We start from the raw sequence: 20,447 nt of genomic DNA on the forward strand, positions 1-20,447 counted from the left end.
TCTGTCCTTCATTCTGCACTTTTCCTCACTGGCTCCTTCAATTACTGTTTCGCTGCCTGACGAGTCTGAACATTTTTCATTGAGGTTCCCAAGCTTTTGTCAAAACATGACGCTAACATGAGGTGCAAGTTGAAAAAAATGTCAATATTTTCACATTAAGGATACAAAAAGCAAACTATAGCTTGGTCTATTAGATAGTATTTTCTTTAATTACTTTTGTGACCAAGTCAGTATAAATTAGATGAATAAATGTATTCACCTTAAAATATACATTTTGCTTTTTTTTTTACTTTATCCCATCAAGTATTACATCCATGAAAGAGGGTTTTCCTTCTTTAATGTGTTTTTTTAAATGACATTTCCATCACTGTAAAACTCACAAAACTGACACAAGGGTGGAACTCATGATTGAAAACCTTATTTTCATGTTCTGAATTTTAAAAATGTAGTAAATAAGTCCAACAAGCATCACATTCTGCACTTTAATGATATTCTTTCAAGACATTTGAGTTGAATTAGACACAGAAAGACAGAGGGACGGACAGGGATGATAAAGGTCATCATTCAGGTTTCAGGACCACATCTGACCAACAACATCGTTATTATTATTATTATTTTACTGCAGTCACTTCCAAAAGCCAACACAGACAAAATGTTCCTAATTATTAAAGTCTTCCTTTTACACGTAAAACAAACCAAACCTAACATGGAAATCCTCTGAATAGATGAAATATGTATAGATATCTCAGTATTTACTGAGATCTTAATCCGTCTTTTCCATTTTTCTCTCCAAAATTCACCAGTTAGTTCAGTGAAACTGTATTTTCTCTTTGAAAATGATGATCCAAAACCTCGTTGATTCAAACATGCAGAAGAAAGGGACAGTTTGATCCAAAACGAACGGAAGGAGTGAAGTCTCATGGAGTCTCTGAGGTTCATCCGGTCTGTTAGCTTCCTGTTTTATGCCTTCTTTGGAGGCAGCAGAGGTGATGGTGTGTGTTTGTGTCCCGGCGTCAATTAAAGGTCTTTAAAGCCGCAAACTGGCCAGTGAAGAATTCAAATAAATAACAATAAAAAAAAAACTATTTGTAACAAAGCTTTACATTGCCACTGCGGGCGCGGCCGTCTGACAACCCACCAGGGAATTATTAGACGAAGAGGAAGTGATGGATTTTTGGCTCTGGCACCTGAGAAAAGCACAACAAATTATCTGGGTATGATAAAAATAAGCTTTTTTAATTTGAAATTTACAGACAGATTGTAAAGATTAACCAGCAATACTGAGATTAAATGGTAAATGAGAGATAAAGCCAGGAGATTAAGATATCTGGAGGAGGGTGTGGCTAATCCTGGATAATCCCATTTAGAGATGTATTGACTCTAAACTGTTTAGGGCTCAGATGTCAGCCTGAATGCAGGTTTTCCTCTTAGGACATAAATGTATTATAATATAAGTAATACCTACAAAACCATTGAAGCAAAAGGTAGAACAAAAACCTAATATTTGTAAAATAAATTATATATAAATGTGAATTATTTTAAAGTAACAAAATAATCCAAAAAATAATGCACAGTAACAAAATGCTTTGAAGATTTTCCAAGAAAGTATACAGATATTGTTTAACTTTATATGCAAAAATATTTTTTTATAATGGGAAAACTGGTATTTGGGACATTTTTGCACAAGAAAGCATATATAGATAAAATAAAAGCAAATATGTATCAGGTTAAAACGGAATAAAATCCATTTAGCATTAAATTCAGGATGTATGAGCTCTTATGTGAATTTCTGCATGTGTTGTTTATAGTTTTTAATTTACATTGTGAAAAAAAAAAAGGATACGAAAAAACTCGTTAGAAATTTAAAAATAATTAAGCCTACAAATCTTAAAATGGGCTTAAATGTGGCTTAAGTAAAAAAGCCAGCAGTTTGAGGTAACAGGACTGGGTTCTACTGGGGTTGCTAGGTAACGGGGTTGGGTTCTACTGGGGTTACTACTGGAGTTGCTAGGTAACGGGGCTGGGTTCTACTGGGGTTGCTAGGTAACGGGGCAGAGCCCTGCCGATTCTGATTTAATAATCTTGATGTTTTTGAAACAGCTTGTATTCCAGACACTAAAAAACATTAACTTCCTGTCAGAAAACAGCTGGGTGTTATTTTTTTAACCGCTTGGACTTAGTCTAGAAGCAGCAGAGAACCAAATGGAAGTACAAATATGTGAAAAATGTGAAATTTGTGTCATACTTTTAATGTTTTTCAGACTCCTTGACCCAGCATTGTAAGGTAGTTGCTGCAAACTTGTTATTTTTTTTATTAAATACTTTTTAACATAAATAAAGTTGGACAGGATGTGATGGAAGCATTCTTAGCCGGTGGTAAAAGACGATATTCAGGCTCACCAAGAACGAGATTTGCAGATTCCTTTGTCGTTGGTGGGAAAGTTGTTCAGTGTAGGACTTTGGTTCTGCTCCCCGTCCGTCAGAGCTGAGGTGTTGGGAGGAGTCATGTCCAGCTCCAGCAACATGACGTTCTCAGCCTACATGGAAATGTGCAACAGAGCCAGATAACAATGCTGCATCACACATTTCACTGCAGGTTTTAAATAAATAAGGTTGCATGTTATGCATGCAATATTTCTTTAAGTTTTGCTTAAGCACAAAATATCTATCTAGATAATTCTCCCGCTTTCCTATTGCATACATTTTCATTTATTTTCCATTCTTTGTTGTAAAACCTAAAATTGGCAATATGTTTTTTTTTTAACCGTAAAATTAAATTTTATTTAACATATTTTCTGTTTTGGCTCCCAAACTTTGGAATACGACACCTATAAATAGTAGACAAAAATCTTCACTTCCTATTTATAAATCTGTTTTAAAAACACATAATTTGTCAATATTTTTCATATCAGTATCAGTATCGGATCAACAGTACTTAAAACTAACATAACATTAATGCACATTAGTGAGCAGAACTAAACACCATTCCTATTATCCCTGCATTCATTTTTAGTTTTCAGCAGATTATTACTAGAAGGCCTTCTTTTTATTGATTGGTTAAGTGATTAATTACCTGTACATTTCATTTTTGGATCATTTTAGGTGTAAAAAGCAAACTTTATAGGTACTCTACCCTGTATCTGGAGTGAGTTCCCATGGACAGCGCTACCCGAGCGTATTGGCTGATTGGCCGTTTGTATCCGACTGCAGACACCGGTCTTTTCTTCATCTGTGAGGATTTACTGCACAAATGCAAAGTAACAATCAATGAGACAAAAAAGCAGTTCATTTGGGATTAAAACCGTGCTATATTTCTGATTCAGGAGTGGTGGAAGATGAGAGGAACCAACCTTTCATCTGGAACAAGAGGCTTGAACTTCCACTCGTCCTCCTCTGGGTCAAACATCAACCTGTTCATGATTTTATTCTTCTCCTCTGGAGGAATGAAGTTCTCTATGATCAGATACCTGAGTGTCCACAACACACAGCAGAGCACAGGTCCAATAAATGAGGCTGTCGCAGCAAAATATATTAACAAATGTGTTTTTTTTAGGGGGAAACGTTTTCTTTTTCCAGTGATTTGGAATTTCTCATTATGTTTATAAACCCTTTAAAACTCAAGCTAAAGATACAATGGCATATTAGGGCCGTTATTAATAGAAGAGAAAAAAGGAGGGGTGAATTTCCGCCCAAAAAATCTAAGAAATTTTCCCAGAAAAAAGTTGGAAATTTCTGGTTTGAAAAGTTGAAAATTTGCAAGAAAAATCTCAGAGTTTAAGGTTAAAATCTGAATTTTTTTAGAGTTTGACAAGCCGATAATTTGCGAGCCAAAACTCAGAAATTTTTAGATTAATATCAGAAATTTTCAAGAAAAAGATTGGAAATTTCCGAATTTCAAAGTCAAAATTTTTCCACTTTTTAAAAAATTTTCGACTTTGGAAATTTCCAAATTTTTTTTCTCAAAAACTTCTGACATTAATCTCAAAATTTCTGAGTTTTTATAATTAAGTTTGTCAACTTTTCTAACTTTGAAATTGTCTAGGAAAAAAATGAGGAAATTTCTGAGATTTTTCTGCAAATTGTTGACTTTTAAATCTCAGAAATTTCCTTGTTTTTTCAAGAAAGTTTATGTGTTTAATCTCAAAATGTCCTAAGGTTTTTGGTGTAAATTTTCTCCTCTTTTCCACCTCCAACAGCCCGTGGTGCAGGGGTGTGTGCTCTGCTCTCAGGAACCCGGCTGGACTCACTTGAACTTGAGCTCTCTGGTGAGCTCGTTCTGCGTTTGCTCCAGCTCCTGCCGGCTCCTCACGTGCTCGTCGTTCACGTCCTTGATCTCCGCCTTGGTGCACTGGAGCTTGGCGTACAGCTGGGAGGAAAGGCGAACAGACATCAACACAGAGAAGAGAAGTGGATTTCCAGCTAGCTGTGGCCTGGTTGTCGGTAGCAACGGCGCTGGAAGCGCCAGCATGTAGCGAACGGGTCAGCCAATGGGAGCCCTCGTTCCTCTGCTTTCCTCCTGCAGAGCCGACATGCTGTTCACTATTTGACTCCAGATTGAGAAACAAGGAGGCCTGAATTATAAAGCTGCTGACGTTAGCAAAGTGATGCTTTGGAGAAAAACCCATGTATTTTTTTCTGCACACTAAAATATTAATAACTTGTTTTGTAGTTTTGTTTTCTGTCTGCTTTGGTGGTATCCTACCCACCATTTGACAGGAACATTTTGTTAGATTTCTCAATATGAGTTTTTATTTGATGTTTATATCTGTCACTTAGCAACAGGGTCGTCACTGCAAAAACACAAAATCTTACCAAGTATTTTTAGTTTTCAAACATATAAACATACTTTAAGATAGTAAATAGGAGCTTGTCTCAAGTAAATAAGTCATTAACATTAGTTAAAAAAAGACTTTCATCTGGCACATTATTTTACTTATAAGGTGACATTTTTCCCATGTCATTTATAGTTTTAATTGTGTTTTTTTTTATTCCTTTTTGTTTATTGTTTTTGATTGTTGTATTTGGTCTTTGAGAAAGTGAACTTGTATTATTAAATGGTGAGGAAACAACAACCTTATTGTTTATCATAATTGTCCAGCTAAATTTGTTAAAGTGACAGTCCTAAACAGCATTATTTTATTAGAGTTTGCTGGAGCAACTTAAATTTTTATTCTAAGACTGTCTGTTTTTTGACAACTGAAAATGTTTTCCAAAACGCCAAATAAGGGACCAGGCCAATTGATTAGCAAAAGGTGGGGGAGGGGCAGTTCTGCATTACTTTATGCTCCAAACCGGATCCTAGGTTTCATTTTTATCAGCGCTCACAGGATAGGTTGTGTCCAGGAAAAAGTCAGAACTGGGGCGGTTATGATTGTTAATATTTCATCTAATTAATGTCAGAACAAGAGGAAATATTCAAAAGTAACATCATTTGTATGACGCACACAATGTACACTTTGAAACGCTTTAATATGTCACCTTCTTGAGTTTCTTGGTCTTGGCCTCGACTTCTTGTTGAAGGGATGTGAAAGTCTCCCTCAGCTCCACCGCCTCCTCATCCTGGATCAACATCTGCTGCTGCATCTCCCTCTCCCTTCGAGTCTGGAAGCAGGAAAACAACCAAAGTATTTTAACACATTATGCAGTAAATACATGACTTTAAAGTGCAACATGCAGCTGTGAAAACAACATTTCTCTAAGAGGAAAATTACCTGCTCAGCGATCTCCTGCCTTTTCATCTCCAGCATCTTCTGCTGCTCGTTGGTGTGATCGATGATGTTCTTCCCTCCAACCAGCAGCTTGCTCTCCATTGCCTGAAAAATCCACAATTATATAGAACAACTAGATTAATATTGACAATTTATAGACAAGCAGATAAAATCCAGCTGTGGATGAGGAGGAGAAACTAAACATTTTATGTTTTCAGTTCCCCGATTTATGAATAAATGTATTCAGTTAGTTGGGTGAAGAGCAAAGCTGCAAGTTTTAATGTTATTAGGATAAATAATATAGTATAAAAAATGTCAAATGTATCTGGCAAAGTGTATCAGATTTCAAGAAAGAAAAGTGCAAATCACATAGTTTAAATTTGCAGCTAGTGATTAGTTTAAAAATCAAGTTTTCTATCAATTATTCTGACAATTAATTAATTAATCAGATAACAAATGGTCACATTCTGCAGGTTTTTAATTTACCCATATAAGAGTATGTTATACAATATTAGAAATCCATGATAAAATGTGAAAATCAAATAATTAAATTATTTTTGTACAACAAAATTCACATTTTATTGCCTAAAATTCAATAATATAGTATTCTTTTAGTGAACATCTTTACAGACAAAGGATTTTCATCTTTAATGCAAATGTATATGTTTTTATTGTACAGTTTTAGTTTCCATTTCAGAAAATGGCCCGTTTTAGAGTCTTTATACTCTACTTAGCAATTATTCAATTACTAAATTAGTTGAAAGTTATTTAAATAGTTGATTAATCATGATTAATCATTTCAGCCCTACTTGAGATTCAACTTCCAGCGAATAATTAAGATGGGCTAATGGACACTTTTAAAGATTTTTATATGCAAACAATTATAATATAAAAATGCACAAATAAATACATGGAAGTTTCCACAAAACACAGAAGATATGAATAACTTTTCAAAGTGACTTCATCCTGAAACATGTGCATGCCTGAAGCGATGTAAAGTTTAAGCAGAGCTCAGCTTGTTGTGATGTTGTCGTCATGACGATGCTGAGCTGCCAGCTTACAGCTCCATCATCACAATGTTTCCGCTGATGGCAGCTTCAAACGCTCACAACGTTAAACATCTACATGACCTCAGTTTGACCCCCAAAGGCATTTTTCAGCTGATTTTAAATTTCACAGGCGTTTAAATTGCTGCTGGAGGAGAATGTTGGTTAAGATTTAATAATTAAAATAAAGATAGAGTCTTTCTGGGTTTTTTAACACAACCCAGGAAATATCTAACTGGATTTAATCGTTTTATATTTATTCCATTGCTTGGTTCAGGTTTACTTTTTATAATTTTGCTTTATTGTATTGTAAACCTACTACGTTTACAATCCTAAACATACAGGCACATAATTTGCTGTAACTTATTGGTAAATATTTAGCTTTTTTTTTGTTGTTTTTTTTAGATTTGAATTTGAAAACAAACAATCAACCAAAGTTGGATGAAATGTTTGTATTTCAACTGTTCAAATTTGCTTAATCAATCTTATCTTGTGTAACTTTTTATATTTACACTTCAGTAATGGTTCTCAGGTTAATGAGATGCATTAAAACTGTGATCTTTCATCTCATTATCATATATTTTATTCTCAATCAGTTGATCTACACTAGCGCTGAAACAAATAATCAGATTAATCGTTTATTGAAATAATTGTCAACTAATTTAGAAATCTATTAATTGCAAACTGGAGTATAGACTCACAAAAAGGTGATTTCTTGAAAGAACAACATATTCAGAGCAGTAATTAAGCCAAAACTGTGCAAAACCTATATACATTTTGCATTTTCAATAATAAAATGCACCTGTGTCAGCAAATATGTTCTACCAAAAGCTCCTCAGATGGTGTAGTGTTACCATCCGTCACCTGGTTGAAATTCTGTAAAAAAATTTACTTTTACAAGCCAATTATTAATTGGTCAATTCAAAATTCATCAATTAATAATTGGCAATAGCTGTATTGATGTTAAGTCAAGCCAAAACTGATTAGCTTTTCATGTTAGAAGTATTTATTTGGCTGCAGAAGCACATTTGCTACAAATTTAGGTAATAAAATGTTTATTTTCTTATTTTAAAAATTATTTGAATTATTTTGTATTTTCATATTCAATGTATTTCTAATATTGTATAAAATAAATTCAGATTGTGTCAATTCTTTATTCAAGTAATCGATTAATCGTCAACAAATCGTTGATAGATTAAGTAATAACTAAAATAATTCTTAGTTGTAGGTCTAAGATTCAATATTTGCGTCTTTTAATGCGTTTCTATTATTGGATAAAAAAGTCTGCGCAATCTACCAATTTTTTTTATCTGATTAATTGATTAATCATCAGAATAATTGTTCATAGATTAATTGATAACTAAAATAATTCTTTGTCTCCACCTTAAGTTTAAAACTTCTGCTTTCTCGCCATGATGATTTCAATTTTGTACATTTTACCAAATTGCATAGTGTTACATGTTGTTGCTGGAGGTGAAATCTGACAGATTGACAATTCAGAAATAAAACAATATGAAGAAGGAAAGAAAGAGAAGATCCAAACATGCAAACAGAGGCCACTGACATTTTGTTTTGGCCTCCTTCCAGGACTTAAACACAGAAAGACAGCGAGTCCCTGACAAGTGTGTGCTGCCGAAACGTTCCTCTGAATTCACACGCACACACTGCTCTTTTAAAGAAAAACAGAAAAACACATTTAAGCTGCTGCGGAGTACAGTGGCGTCCTTCATGGAGGACGCAGCTCAGAAAGCCTCTTTGTTTCAAGCTGCCTTTGTGTTCAGTGTGTGACTCTTTGTGTTGCTACATATTCTTTCAGCGTCATTATAGAGGACTGATTCATGGCAGGGATTTTCCCCGTTTGTGCTTCCCATGTTCCTTTTACGTCCCGAACATCCGGGCCACATTCCTCAAATAGAGACAACTGAAACAGGTTAACTCAGCACTTCAGAAGATGAATACTTTCAGGTTTTGGCTTCATTCATTCGGATGAAAGGATTCACAGTGGGATCCTCACCGGGGTCATGCAACAGTGTCATGATGCAAATGACATTTTTGCATTGCACGCAGCTTTGTTTGCAGCAACATCCAATTAAAATATAACAATGAGGGTGCAAACACTGAATGCAAGAAGCAAAGATTTCAGCACTTCTACTGCAGAGGAGGAGCTTCACTTTCAGCAGATAAGATTTTATAAAAATAACATTTACTCTGAAATAATACGTTTTCCTGAAGAAAATATAAAATGTTACACCTGTCAGTACAAATCAATGTAGGACTAAAACGATTAATCATATTAATCGTGATTAATCGATTAATGCTGAAATAATCATCAATTAATTTATTAATCATTTAGTTGTTAACTGGAACATACACTCAAAAAAGCCATTTGTTCACAGAATAACAAACTTAGAACATTAACTAAGCCAAAAATGTACAAAAAATATATAAATATTGTCTGTAATTATGTTAAACCCAGAAATCCTCAAGTAGCACGTTTAGCTTCGCCTGGTTCAAATTCTGGGGGGAAAAAAATCTCCTATTAAGCACAATTTGTATCCAATTAAATCAGTTAATCCAAAACTAATCAACAGATAAGCTGCAGATCCATCCTTTGCTATAAATAATCAAACGTTCTCTGAAGGCATGTTACATTGTTGCATTTTAGGCAATAAAATGTCCATTTAAGGACCTGAATTATTTATTTATTTGCATATTTGAATGTATTTCTAATATTTTATAAGAGGTTTCAGTTGTTAAATAAAAAAAATCAGCAGAATATACCAAATTTATTCAGCCGATTAATCGTCAAATAATAAATAGAATACCTTTTAATAGGTTATTCCAGTCCATTATTAGACAAATGTTATTTGCAGATACAGCTCTGCTTGCCTGATTTGTTGTGGTTTGTTTATTTTTACTGATCGACACGAATTAATGGATAGTTTAAGAAGCCAAAACAAACCCCAAAAGCAAGATAAAACACCAGGAATCTTTCTCTTTCCTACTTTGAGTATGCTTTGTTTTTATTTATTACATTAATTTGTTAATAAATACAATTAGTTGCTACAGATTCCTAGTTGATGAATGTTTTTAGGAGAATGTGAGAGGAAAAAGGCTTTTAATTTTAGCGAAAGTGCAAAAACAAACACAGACAGCCGACTTGTTTGTGGACATATAATCTGCACTAAAGTGCACACTCAGATTCTTTTAACTGTAACCGATCAATTTCCTGATGGAGGGAAGTAAAGAGAAGGGAAGTGATGCATACGGAGTTGGTGCATCAAGCCACCCAGTCCCAGCCAGGTTGGATCCCGCCTGGAGCGATCTGGCTATAAATATCATGTGACGACAACAGGTCTCTGACACCGACGGTGGAGAGCGAAGGAACAAAGACGGAGCGCTTCCAGAACCAGAACCAAACATGGAGAAGCAGCTTTCAGCTTCTATGCGCCACAAATCTGTAACAAACTTCCAGAAAACTGTTAAACAGCCGAAACACTGAGTTCCTCTAAATCAAGACTAAAAACCCAGCAGTTTAGAGCTGCTTTTGTACCACAGTAACTGAAATAATAATAATGTTTCAATGGATGATTTTTGTTGTTTTTATGATTTAAAGCTCTTTGAACTGCTTTATTGCTGAAATGTGCTATACAAAAAAAATCTGATCAATTGATTTTACTGATACGAATGGAGAAAGAGTAGAAATAAGGTGGATATTTCTGAGAATCTGTTTCATGTTTGTCCTGATTGATGCTGAACCACTTAAGCTTAAAGCCTCAAATTAAAGCCGGGCGATTAATCAATTTTACTGATTGGAGTTTTTGAACATTTAATTTTTGAAATCTTCAAAAATGATTCGATTTGGAAAATCAAATAATGATTTGAAAAATCATTTTCACCAATTCAGTCCTCAGGTTTCTATATTTCAAAGACCAAGCTGCCATCTTGTTTGTTTTTTTTTTTATTTGGACTTTAAACTCAAGTCAAAACAATAAAATTTTTTTCTTTTTTTTCTAGGGTAATAAAGTCACAACGTTACAAGAATAAAGTCAAAATAATATGAGAATAATGTCTTAATGTTGCATAAAGTCGTAATATTAGGAAAAGGAAACAGTAATTTGATCAAAAAGCCAACATGAAAAATAACAAATGGATTTTTTTCTGTTTTTATTATTACAGTATTAATAAAATAATAATTAAAATGGTATTTAGATGTAAGACTGCAGAACCAAACGCCTCTGACTGCATGCCTTGTAAAACAAACATGCTTTCAATATTTTATATCTGCATGTTTCTTGTCCTACTTGCATGAAGTGAACACATGGGTTAACTGATTTCATCTACACACACAGAGTGGATTCATCAATATTTCAGCGTACGCAGGCCTGTATGCTGAGGAATGGAGAGCAGAGATGAGCTCTGTTATCAGCCTCCCCCACGCTGTAACCTTCAGATTCAGGCCGCCATGTCTCCGTCCTTCTCCTCGCTCTAATTTCACAGGAAGGCAGCCGGATAAACAGGAAACACCGCTACTCTATCCAGCTGTGCATGTGACTGTATGTTTGCTCTGTATGTTAACTGGAAGAAAATGGTTAATCAGTTGCAAAGCTCAAGTTTATACAAACAAAAAATGTAAAGGAGAGTTCAGAACTGTGTATCTTTATATTTTGCTTCCAAGCAGCCAGACTTTCCTGGACTTTTCAACATTTTTCTTTGAGGTTTGGCTGCTGTTTTGTTCCTTCTCAATATTTATTTCTTCAAGTCAAGTGTGATTTTAATTGCATTTTTTATTTAGTGGAAATACTATAGCTGTGAGATTCTGTTTTATTTTTCTACATTAGCAAAATATTTTAAAGGTTTTGCTCACATTTGTGATGATAGTGTTATAAATTTAGGCTGATTAGCCTCCTTCTCCAATTAATGCTCACCTCTTCAGGTGTTTCCATGAAAATTTACCTATTATGCTTCCTTAAACAAGCTAGGTTCGGTCTATGTGCTGCAGGAAACATGTTTATTACATTTTTTGCACTAACTCATTCTTAGATAATGAGATTTCAGTCTGGTCAATTCTTGATATTTTGAGCTCCTTTCAGGATGAGCTGATTTTCTGGCCACTTCCCCCTCAACTTAACATACACACTCTTATTTAGACAACTGTACATCTTCGAAAAGCAGAAGTGGAGCCTCCTGCACAACCAACAAGAATTCAGCATGTGGTTTCTGGATGGTAAGTCAACAACAAAACACTTGTCTTTTCCAGCAGCCATTGTACAGCAGTAAAACTAGCTGCTCAAACGTGCTAGGGGTCTGCTGGTTGCTAGGTAACGCCACAGTACCCACTGACTGACTTAGCCATTGAGGGTTTATAAAATGGCTCATTTTCCAGACACCAAAAAACATTAACTTCTTGCTAAAAAATGTCTGGGTGTTTTTTAAGCTCTTGGGATTTTTTTAGAAGCAATGGAAGCATAAAAATGTGCAAAATGTTAATTTTAGAAAAACATCTCATAACTTAATCCTGCTTCAGACATTTCTAGAAACTCATACACAACCTGCCTATTGTGTTCATTAGTATTCATGGTGCTTTTTGTTCACTGATGTTCTCTAACAATCCTCTGAAGCCTTCACAGAACTGCATACTTTTATATAGAAATTAAATTACACACAGCTAGAATCTATTAACTCACTACCCACTGTGCTGTTTTATTTACTTTCACAATTATCCATCTCCTTATGTTGGTCTTTCACATAAAATCACAATTAACAGCTTGTGTCATGTGCTTTGCACATGGTAAATCCCATGACATCATCGTCATTGTTGTTGGTTCTGCAGGGTGCAGGAACTTTATGTCGGGTCAGCACTGATTTCCTTCAACAGCAAAACACAAACTGGAGAACGAGTTAATGAGAAAAATGTCTGAAACTGGAAACTATGGAAAGTAGCAGCACAAATATTTTAATATTTAATATTTTGCTTCTGTTTGAAGCAAAACCTCACAATGCATGAGTTAAAAAAGAAAAAATGAAAAAGCTCTGTTTCCCAACACCGCCTTCATCTGGGCAGTTTGCCAAAGAGTTTTTATTTTTAGATTTATTTTATTACAGTCACTCTTATCAGAGACAAAAGTAATTCTCTGGATTTTTAAAAACAAGGTGGACAATAACATACTTTTGGCACGTCAACTTTATAAAATCTGAAAGGCTAACTTGACAAAAACAAGTGTAGAAAGCCAACTTGTGTAAAAAAAAACAAAAAACAAAACGAGGGCTGCAACTAACAATTATTTTAGCAATCAATTATTCTTATGATTAATCGATTAATCGTAAAAAATACTGGCACATTTTCCATTTAACCACGTAAATCTTTTTGATACAATATGAGAATACATAAAAATGCAAATAAAAAAGGAATTTGAACCAAGTGAAGCTAAAACTACCACTTACAAAGTTCTGAGTAGAATATATTTACAGACGTAGAAAGTTTTTTATTTTAAATGTAAAATGTTAATTTTTCTCTAAAGTTTTGGCTTCATTAAGTTTGCTGACAGTTTTTTTTTTTTAAATCAAATTCTACTTTTTGAGTCTGTATACTCCAGTTAACGATTAATCAATTACTAAATTAGTTGGTTATTTCAATAATTGATTCACCACGATTAATCTGATTAATCGTTTCATCTCTAAATAAATGTTTTAATATTAATGCATTATTCCAAAAATATCTTTCTTTTTGCCGTTTATCCTGACATTTTGAGAATATAGAAGCTCCAGAGAACTACATTAGCAGGAAGTTTGAAGTTCAGTGACTCCTGCAGACCATACGACTAATGGACTGATTTTCTACAACATCATTAATTTAAAAAGCAGAAGGAAGAAACATTCGGTAATGAGAGGAACTGGGGAGAAAGCAAAGAGATGCTTGCAGTTTTGACCCAGAAAGTGGATCTAATAATAGTCGGCAGAAGAGTCATTCACAGGAGCCTCCTGATAGGCCTGAGGCTGCGAACAGCAGCTGCACTGACATACAACTGTTTCACTGCACTGAGTATTAAATGCTGATTTAACAGTTAAGTTCAGAGGAAAGAAATTAGGATTATAATGAGGCTAGAAAACCCTAAATATGCAAAATCATACATGTAAACTACTAAAAAACAAATGTAATTCAGTTCAGAAACTAGTGATCAGGTTCAAAATCTGGGTTTAGTAAGTGGACTCAGATCTGAACCTTGAGACACACATAAAGACAATTACAAAATCAGCCTTCTATCTCTAGAAGAATATTTTAAATGTCTTCTCTTTCTTCTGAAAACAGTTGCTCAGGAATTATTGAAAGATTGAGATAAAGTTTGACTGTTTCCAAGCAAACTCGTCTTTCAAAAGTATTCTAATCATTTTTAACATTTCGTTTAACTTATTTTATTTGGATTGATTGTCAAAGACAATCACAAAGTCTTTGTCAAATAACCATTTGGCAAAAGGAAAATAGTGCAAAGTTTTACAAAAAGAAATCTGTGTGGGGTTTTATGCATTTGCAATTTGATCCATCAGAGACATAAAGACAGTTACAAAGTCGGTCTTCTATCACTTTCAGAACATTTCCAGGATTAAAGGACTAATGTCTCAGCAAGAGCTAGAGAAACTCATCCATGTGTTTATCTTTAGTCGCATCGATCACTGCAACTGTATCTTCACATAAATAAAAAAATCAATCAGATCTATCAGAGAACAGACTCTTAAATACTGTTAGTTTATAAATCACTGAACAGCTTTGCACCACAATACATTAAAGATCTGCTGTTGGTTCTGGTTCCTGGTTCTGGGTATACAGAACAGGCAGACCTGAGAGGTTCTGGAAGGTTCTGGTTCTGTACAACCAGAACCAGAACCAAACGAGGAGAAGCAGCATTCAGCTTCTATGCACCACAAATCTGGAAAAAACTTCCAGAAAACTTCAAAACAGCCGAAACACTGAGTTCATTTAAATCAATCGCCTTTGATTAGCAGTAAGTGGATGATAGTATTTGGCTGTAGAATAATGTGTAATGCTTTCTTCACAAATGAAGATTTTATGATGTAAAGCACTGTGAGCTGTTGCTGAAATGTGCTGTACAAGTAAACTTGACTTGACTTGCATGAATAATTCACGAAACAAATCTGTGCAGCTTGAACTCGGCAGCTTCTGAAAGCTCAAAGTTTTTCTCATTTTAAGAATTTGCTGCACAAAGTGAAATATGACAGCATGAAAAGTTAATGTGAACAGAACAAGAACGAGCCGCAAAAATATGACGAAGCACCGAGTCTGTCTGAATCAAGAGACCAGAGTTGGGTAGTAACCAATTACATTTACTTGAGTAATTTTATTATGATGTATTGCTACTGTTACTTGAGTAAAATTTATGGATTTACCTACTGAAAAACAAACATGATTAAAGTAAAAATTCACCAGACAGATTTGCAGTTTTTGTTAGTTTTATAAGTTTTTATTGAAAGAAACTGATTTGGAAAAATTTTCTTTTGTCTAATTTTGTTATTTTTTATGATTAATATTAAAATGGTCATTTTTGTTTTTAAAATACCAAAATTTCCACTTAACTTTATAATTTTATCCCCCTGATGGTGTAATTTTTAAATATTAAATGATTGATTTGATCAGTTACTCAGTACTTGAGTAGACGTTTTATGAAATATTTTACTCTTACACGAGTTATTTATTTTTACATTCGTAAAAATATGTTAAAGTAGTGCTACTCTTACTTGAATACAATTTTTGGCGGTTCCACCAAACTCTGCAAGAGAGATACTAATAAAAAAGGAAAGATACATGAAATTAAATGATCAGGTCTAAACCTCTTGAATGATGATCTGACAGAGTAAAAAGGGAGGTTACATACTTTGCCTGACGACACCTCCAGCCCAACAACGTAATGTACTGTAACAGACAGATGGACACACCAGCTGAGCCAACAGAGCTTCACAGTTTCTGACCTACATGTTTGCTGTGAATGAGCCTAACATGTTTCTGAAAGACACATTACCATCTGATCTCATCTCTAATTGGTTATTTTTGACCTAAAGTCAAACCAATCTGTGACTCATTGGTCAAAAAGGATGGGGAAAAAAATTACTTTTTGTTTAAAATAACCCATTTGAATACACTTACCAAATAAAGCCGGCATGTTTTGTTCCTGATAAAGACCTACATCTTTTAAAATAGAAACAATAATTCATAAATGTAGCATCTCCACTGTTACCTGAGGTGTAATGTGGAATATTTTCAACAGCAAATTATGAAATTATTATTTACAGTGATAAGAAAGGGTGTAAGAGATGGATTTAAAAGCATGGGCCCAGCAAAGGAACACCAACATTTATTTTTCCTGACATGGGGAATAAGCTTTATCAATCACTGATCGTCTTAAAATACGTTATTTGTCACATTAAATGATTGTTCTTGCTTGTTTCCTTCTATACTGACCAAACGAAAAAAAGACCGATGAATCAAAAGCAGGAAATACTTCTTCTCCTTAATCGCTTTTGATTGTCATCGCTCAGCAGCTGGCCGGTGAATCATGCACACTGGGCCTCTGAACATTTCAAACAAATTAGCACTAAAACCTATTAACCCCAACGTCCTCTGAGGAATAACGTGACAGGAAGAAATGTATGATAGTAGAACAAGATAACTTACAAACAGGGATTGCTAAAAAATATATAATAGTAATAATAAAAACACTCTCCGCTAGTTCCTTCAATGCTAACGCATCAAAATCATCTCTAGGTTATGAAAGTCTCTCTGGCATTAAAGTAAAAGTGAAAACACCTGATAATTAGTCACATTTAGAGGCTCTAGTGGAAAAAGCGTCTTTAGTTATCAGCTAATGAGCTAATATTTCCATATCATAAAGGGCTAAATGTTTTCACAATATGCTAACGCTGCTCCGTCATGCAGCCCCTCGACTGAATAAGCACTATTAAGGTGAAACTTAACGAGCTTGTCGAGTGTTTATATTTCAAATAAGAACCGCATAAAGTGCATTTTTAATCCCACACCGGACTCTGGACCGTTTTTTCCCCTTTTAGAATACGACTCCGCCATCTTAGTGTATCAACGGCTGCACTTGAGGATGACCAGGGGCCCCCTCTGCTGGTTGGAGGCCAAATTACAACATTAAAGGGCGGTCTGAATTGACGTAATAGATTGGAACTAATTTTTGATATAATAAACCATTAATTGGCATTTAACTGTAAGTTGATTAATTGTTTGCATTGCTAGTAACATTATCTTAAAAACTCCACAAGGAAGAAAGAAAAAAATGCCACCTTCCTTCCATCCTCTGATCATCTCCAGTTAGCTGATCCAGCAGTGTCTCATGTTGGACAGTTGAGCCTGCAGCTACAGGATTATAGAGCTCAGTGACTCAGTCATTCTGCACCAGTGACTTATTGACCGGATATGTCCCATGAATCAGAGCGAGTGATTAATGCAGCTCTGGCTCAGTCTTTGATTGCCGTGTGTGATTGTGACCTGTGTCTGAATTTAGCAGAGACAGAGCTGACTTCTTAAGATACAAACAACTTCACAGGTCCAGATTGGAAAATATAGGGTGCATTCACACCAGCCCTGTTTAGTCTGCTTTAAACAAACTCCAGTTTGTTTGTTTAGAAAGTCTGGTTTGTTTGGTGAGGTCGAACTCTGATGAGGACCACAAAAGCAAAAACCTTGTCTAAAATCCTACGTTTTGGTTCGGTTGAAGTGAACTCTGGTCTAATGTATATGTCAAGAGTTCACATATGCAGGAATGCAGGAAGCGGACTACGGCACAGGGTATTCTGGGTAAATACAACCAAAACAAATGTGAGAGTTTAACACCAGTAGGATGAGTGGTTGGTGGTCTTTTACCAAAAACAAAAGAGAAATCCTACAACCGCTAAAATCTGACGGTACTCCATTTTTGTTTACGTTTTGTGTAAAAGAAGGAAGTTTTTCTGAGGTTTTTGTGTCATTTTCTTGATGCAGCACCCCCACAGGTGTTTGAGGGGAACAGGTTTTTCAAATGATCTGGTTCGTTTGATAGAGAGAAAAATGAAAGTGAACCCCACCAGCTGAAAATGTAACATAAGATGCAATTTTGGCTCCCAATCGAACTAAATCTTATGTGTAAAAACACCAAAATATCCTGGAAATCTAACTTAGAGTCCCGATATTTTAGTTAACGGTAAATGCCTGAGATTGTAAAGAGCTAAAGTGTAATACTAGAAAAAGACGGGCTTGTATGAAGATGACCAGTCAGTGATTGGACAGAGAGGACAATAAAGACCAACTTTTCCTAGTGAGACTCACCTTGTATCTGGCAGTCAGCTGTTCGGTGGCTTCCTGCCTCTTTCTCAGATCCCCCATCATCTTCTCATTCTCCCCCAGGAGCTTCTGCTTCTCCTCGGCCAACAGGAATTGATCCTCTCTAATGGCTTCATTCTCCTTCTCCAGCCTTTGTTCCTCCAGTTTCACAAATTCTTCTGCCTCTTTTTCGACCTCCTCTTCCTCAACCTCCTCCTCTTCATCCCCATCTCTTTCCCAAGCCTCACCATCAACCTGCTCCTTCTTCTGTTTGCTCCTAAACCTCCTGTGGTTGAGCTGCGCCCTGAGACGAGCGATCTCTTTCTGGAACTCACGGAGCAGAGCATCTTTGGGGTCCTCGTTGACTCTGGGCTGGTTCTGGATGTTCTTTGCACGGTTGGCATAACGAAGGGTGGTGAGAGTCTCATCATAATGCTGGGGGGCTGGGCCAAGAGTTGCAACCATGACCGTCTTGGCATTGCCACCCAAAGAGTCCTGCAACAGCCGGGTCAGTTTAGAGTCCCGGTACGGCACGTGGCTGCTACGGCCATCCGCCAAAGCTGAGATGACATTCCCCAGAGCTGACAGAGATAGGTTGATCTTAGCAGCTTCCTTAAGGCGGTCACCCTGGACTCCTGTCTTAGCTTGCCGCTCACTGCCAGCCAGGTCCACCAAATTAAGGCGTCCCACTCTAATATGTTTCCTCCCATCTGGTCCAGGCTGACTGCATTCCACAGTGATCAGAAACAAGGCGTGGGACCTTGATGAATGTTCGTTCATGTCCGTTGCTCCAACTGCCCGGGCCTGATTGCCCACATTCATTACCTCCTCGATCTCCTTGATACTTTTGCACACGCAAGATGTGAGATCTTGAACATAAACTCCTGTCTCCGGACTCTCTCTGAGCTCAAGTCCTCTGGTGTTGCCGTGGTTGGGATCAAGGAGGTCACGGATCTCCTCAAGGTAGATCTCAAGGTAGGATGCCCGCACCAGATACTGCTTGTCGGACTGTGAGCGGGAAATGTGCGTGAAGATGTGGTCAAAAGCGTTAGGGATCACACCTTGCTTCTCTGGGTCCAGCCACAATCCCTGCATGGTGTAGGTCTTTCCGGTTCCGGTCTGCCCGTAGGCAAAGATGGTGCCATTGAAGCCTGCAAGAACCGAATCTATCAGTGGACGGACGCTTTCGTCATACAGGTCTCGCTGTTTGGAGCTTGAATCATACACCGCATCAAATGTGAATGTTTTTTGGGGCTCACTTGGTGGCGCCCGGGGGTTTTTGAGGATCACCTGTCCGAGCCGTAGATCCATCTGCACAATCCCCCCAGCAGGACCATTGGACTCCTCTTTACGGCTCAACGGACGGCATCGAACTACCACCTTCACCGACTCGCTGCTCTTATTTTTGGACATGATTGGCTTCTTTGAATTAGGTCAATATATTCCTAATTAGACAACAACAGCAATTGTCTGTGAATTATATTCCATAAAAAATCATTAATAAGGCATTCAATATGGCTTCGTGATCATGTCACAATGGAGAAAAGAAATTGTGGCTAAAAATAGAGACAGAAAATTTACCATTGCAAATGATGAGACCCCCTCTTTCTGATTTCCTTTGCTTATTGTCCAATTTTAGCCCTCAAACACAAACTGTCGGTCAGTGTCTTTCACGCTTCGGATTGACGCTCCATTTCAGTCCCGCAACACGTCCAGATTGGAAAAAACAAATCCAACAACGCCAGGAATGACACAAGTCAGTCCACACATCTACCTCCGACCGTCATGACTACAGAGATCCTGGAGCAGCGCTACATGCCGACGTCTGCATCTTCCAGTCCCCCCGCTGAAAGATGCTCTGGAGCGGATCTGCAGCTCTCAGTCTGCGCGGAGACGGAGCTTCATTACCGTATGAGAGGGAGAGAGAGAAAAAAATCACTCACACACATCCATTCAACCACCACACCCTACATCACTGCGGAGTGCAACAGAGGATCATGGGAAATGGAGTTTAGTCCCCAATCACAAGTGGATTGTTGTCCAAGCCTGCCACCAATCTGCAAAAGGCACTGCAGTCCTTTTTTTTATTTTAATTATTTGTATTAAATTTATATTAAATAGAATTTTATATTTAAAAAAAAAGTGAAATAATAAAAAACACAACTATCTTTGCTATTATTTCACTCTAAATGATACAACTATGCACAATAAAATAATTTCAACTTTAAAGCGCAAAGTTTATTCATTATCAAACAATATCAATTATTTAGAGAAATAGATAATATAAATAATAAAATATCACAAATATTTACTCAAACTATTTCAAAAAGAAAGAAAGAAACAAAGGAAAGTAAGAAGAAA

The 20,447-nt window shown here is 36.2% G+C and overlaps 1 protein-coding gene across 2 annotated transcripts; it reads right to left on the reverse strand.

Moving 5' to 3' along the window:
- Nucleotides 1–464: 464 nt before the first annotated feature.
- On the reverse strand, nucleotides 465–20,057 carry kif3ca (kinesin family member 3Ca). 2 transcript variants are annotated; one of them, XM_015028784.1, is made up of 9 exons: nucleotides 18,093–20,057; nucleotides 5,712–5,813; nucleotides 5,479–5,601; nucleotides 4,248–4,366; nucleotides 3,351–3,467; nucleotides 3,134–3,242; nucleotides 2,401–2,537; nucleotides 1,139–1,187; nucleotides 465–1,025 (listed from the first exon to the last, which is right to left on the reverse strand). In XM_015028784.1, the coding sequence occupies exons 1-9, from the start codon at nucleotides 19,497–19,499 to the stop codon at nucleotides 1,014–1,016; spliced, it is 2,175 nt and encodes a 724-aa protein (XP_014884270.1). In that variant the 5' UTR covers nucleotides 19,500–20,057; the 3' UTR covers nucleotides 465–1,013. The 2 variants fall into 2 exon arrangements, with proteins under 2 accessions (XP_014884270.1, XP_014884269.1); XM_015028783.1 differs by having other exon boundaries at nucleotides 465–1,187.
- Nucleotides 20,058–20,447: the final 390 nt, after the last annotated feature.

The sequence above is a fragment of the Poecilia latipinna genome, unplaced genomic scaffold (genome assembly GCF_001443285.1).
Source record: "Poecilia latipinna isolate Pla-1442-1.1 unplaced genomic scaffold, P_latipinna-1.0 Scaffold134, whole genome shotgun sequence".
NCBI lineage: Eukaryota > Metazoa > Chordata > Actinopteri > Cyprinodontiformes > Poeciliidae > Poecilia > Poecilia latipinna.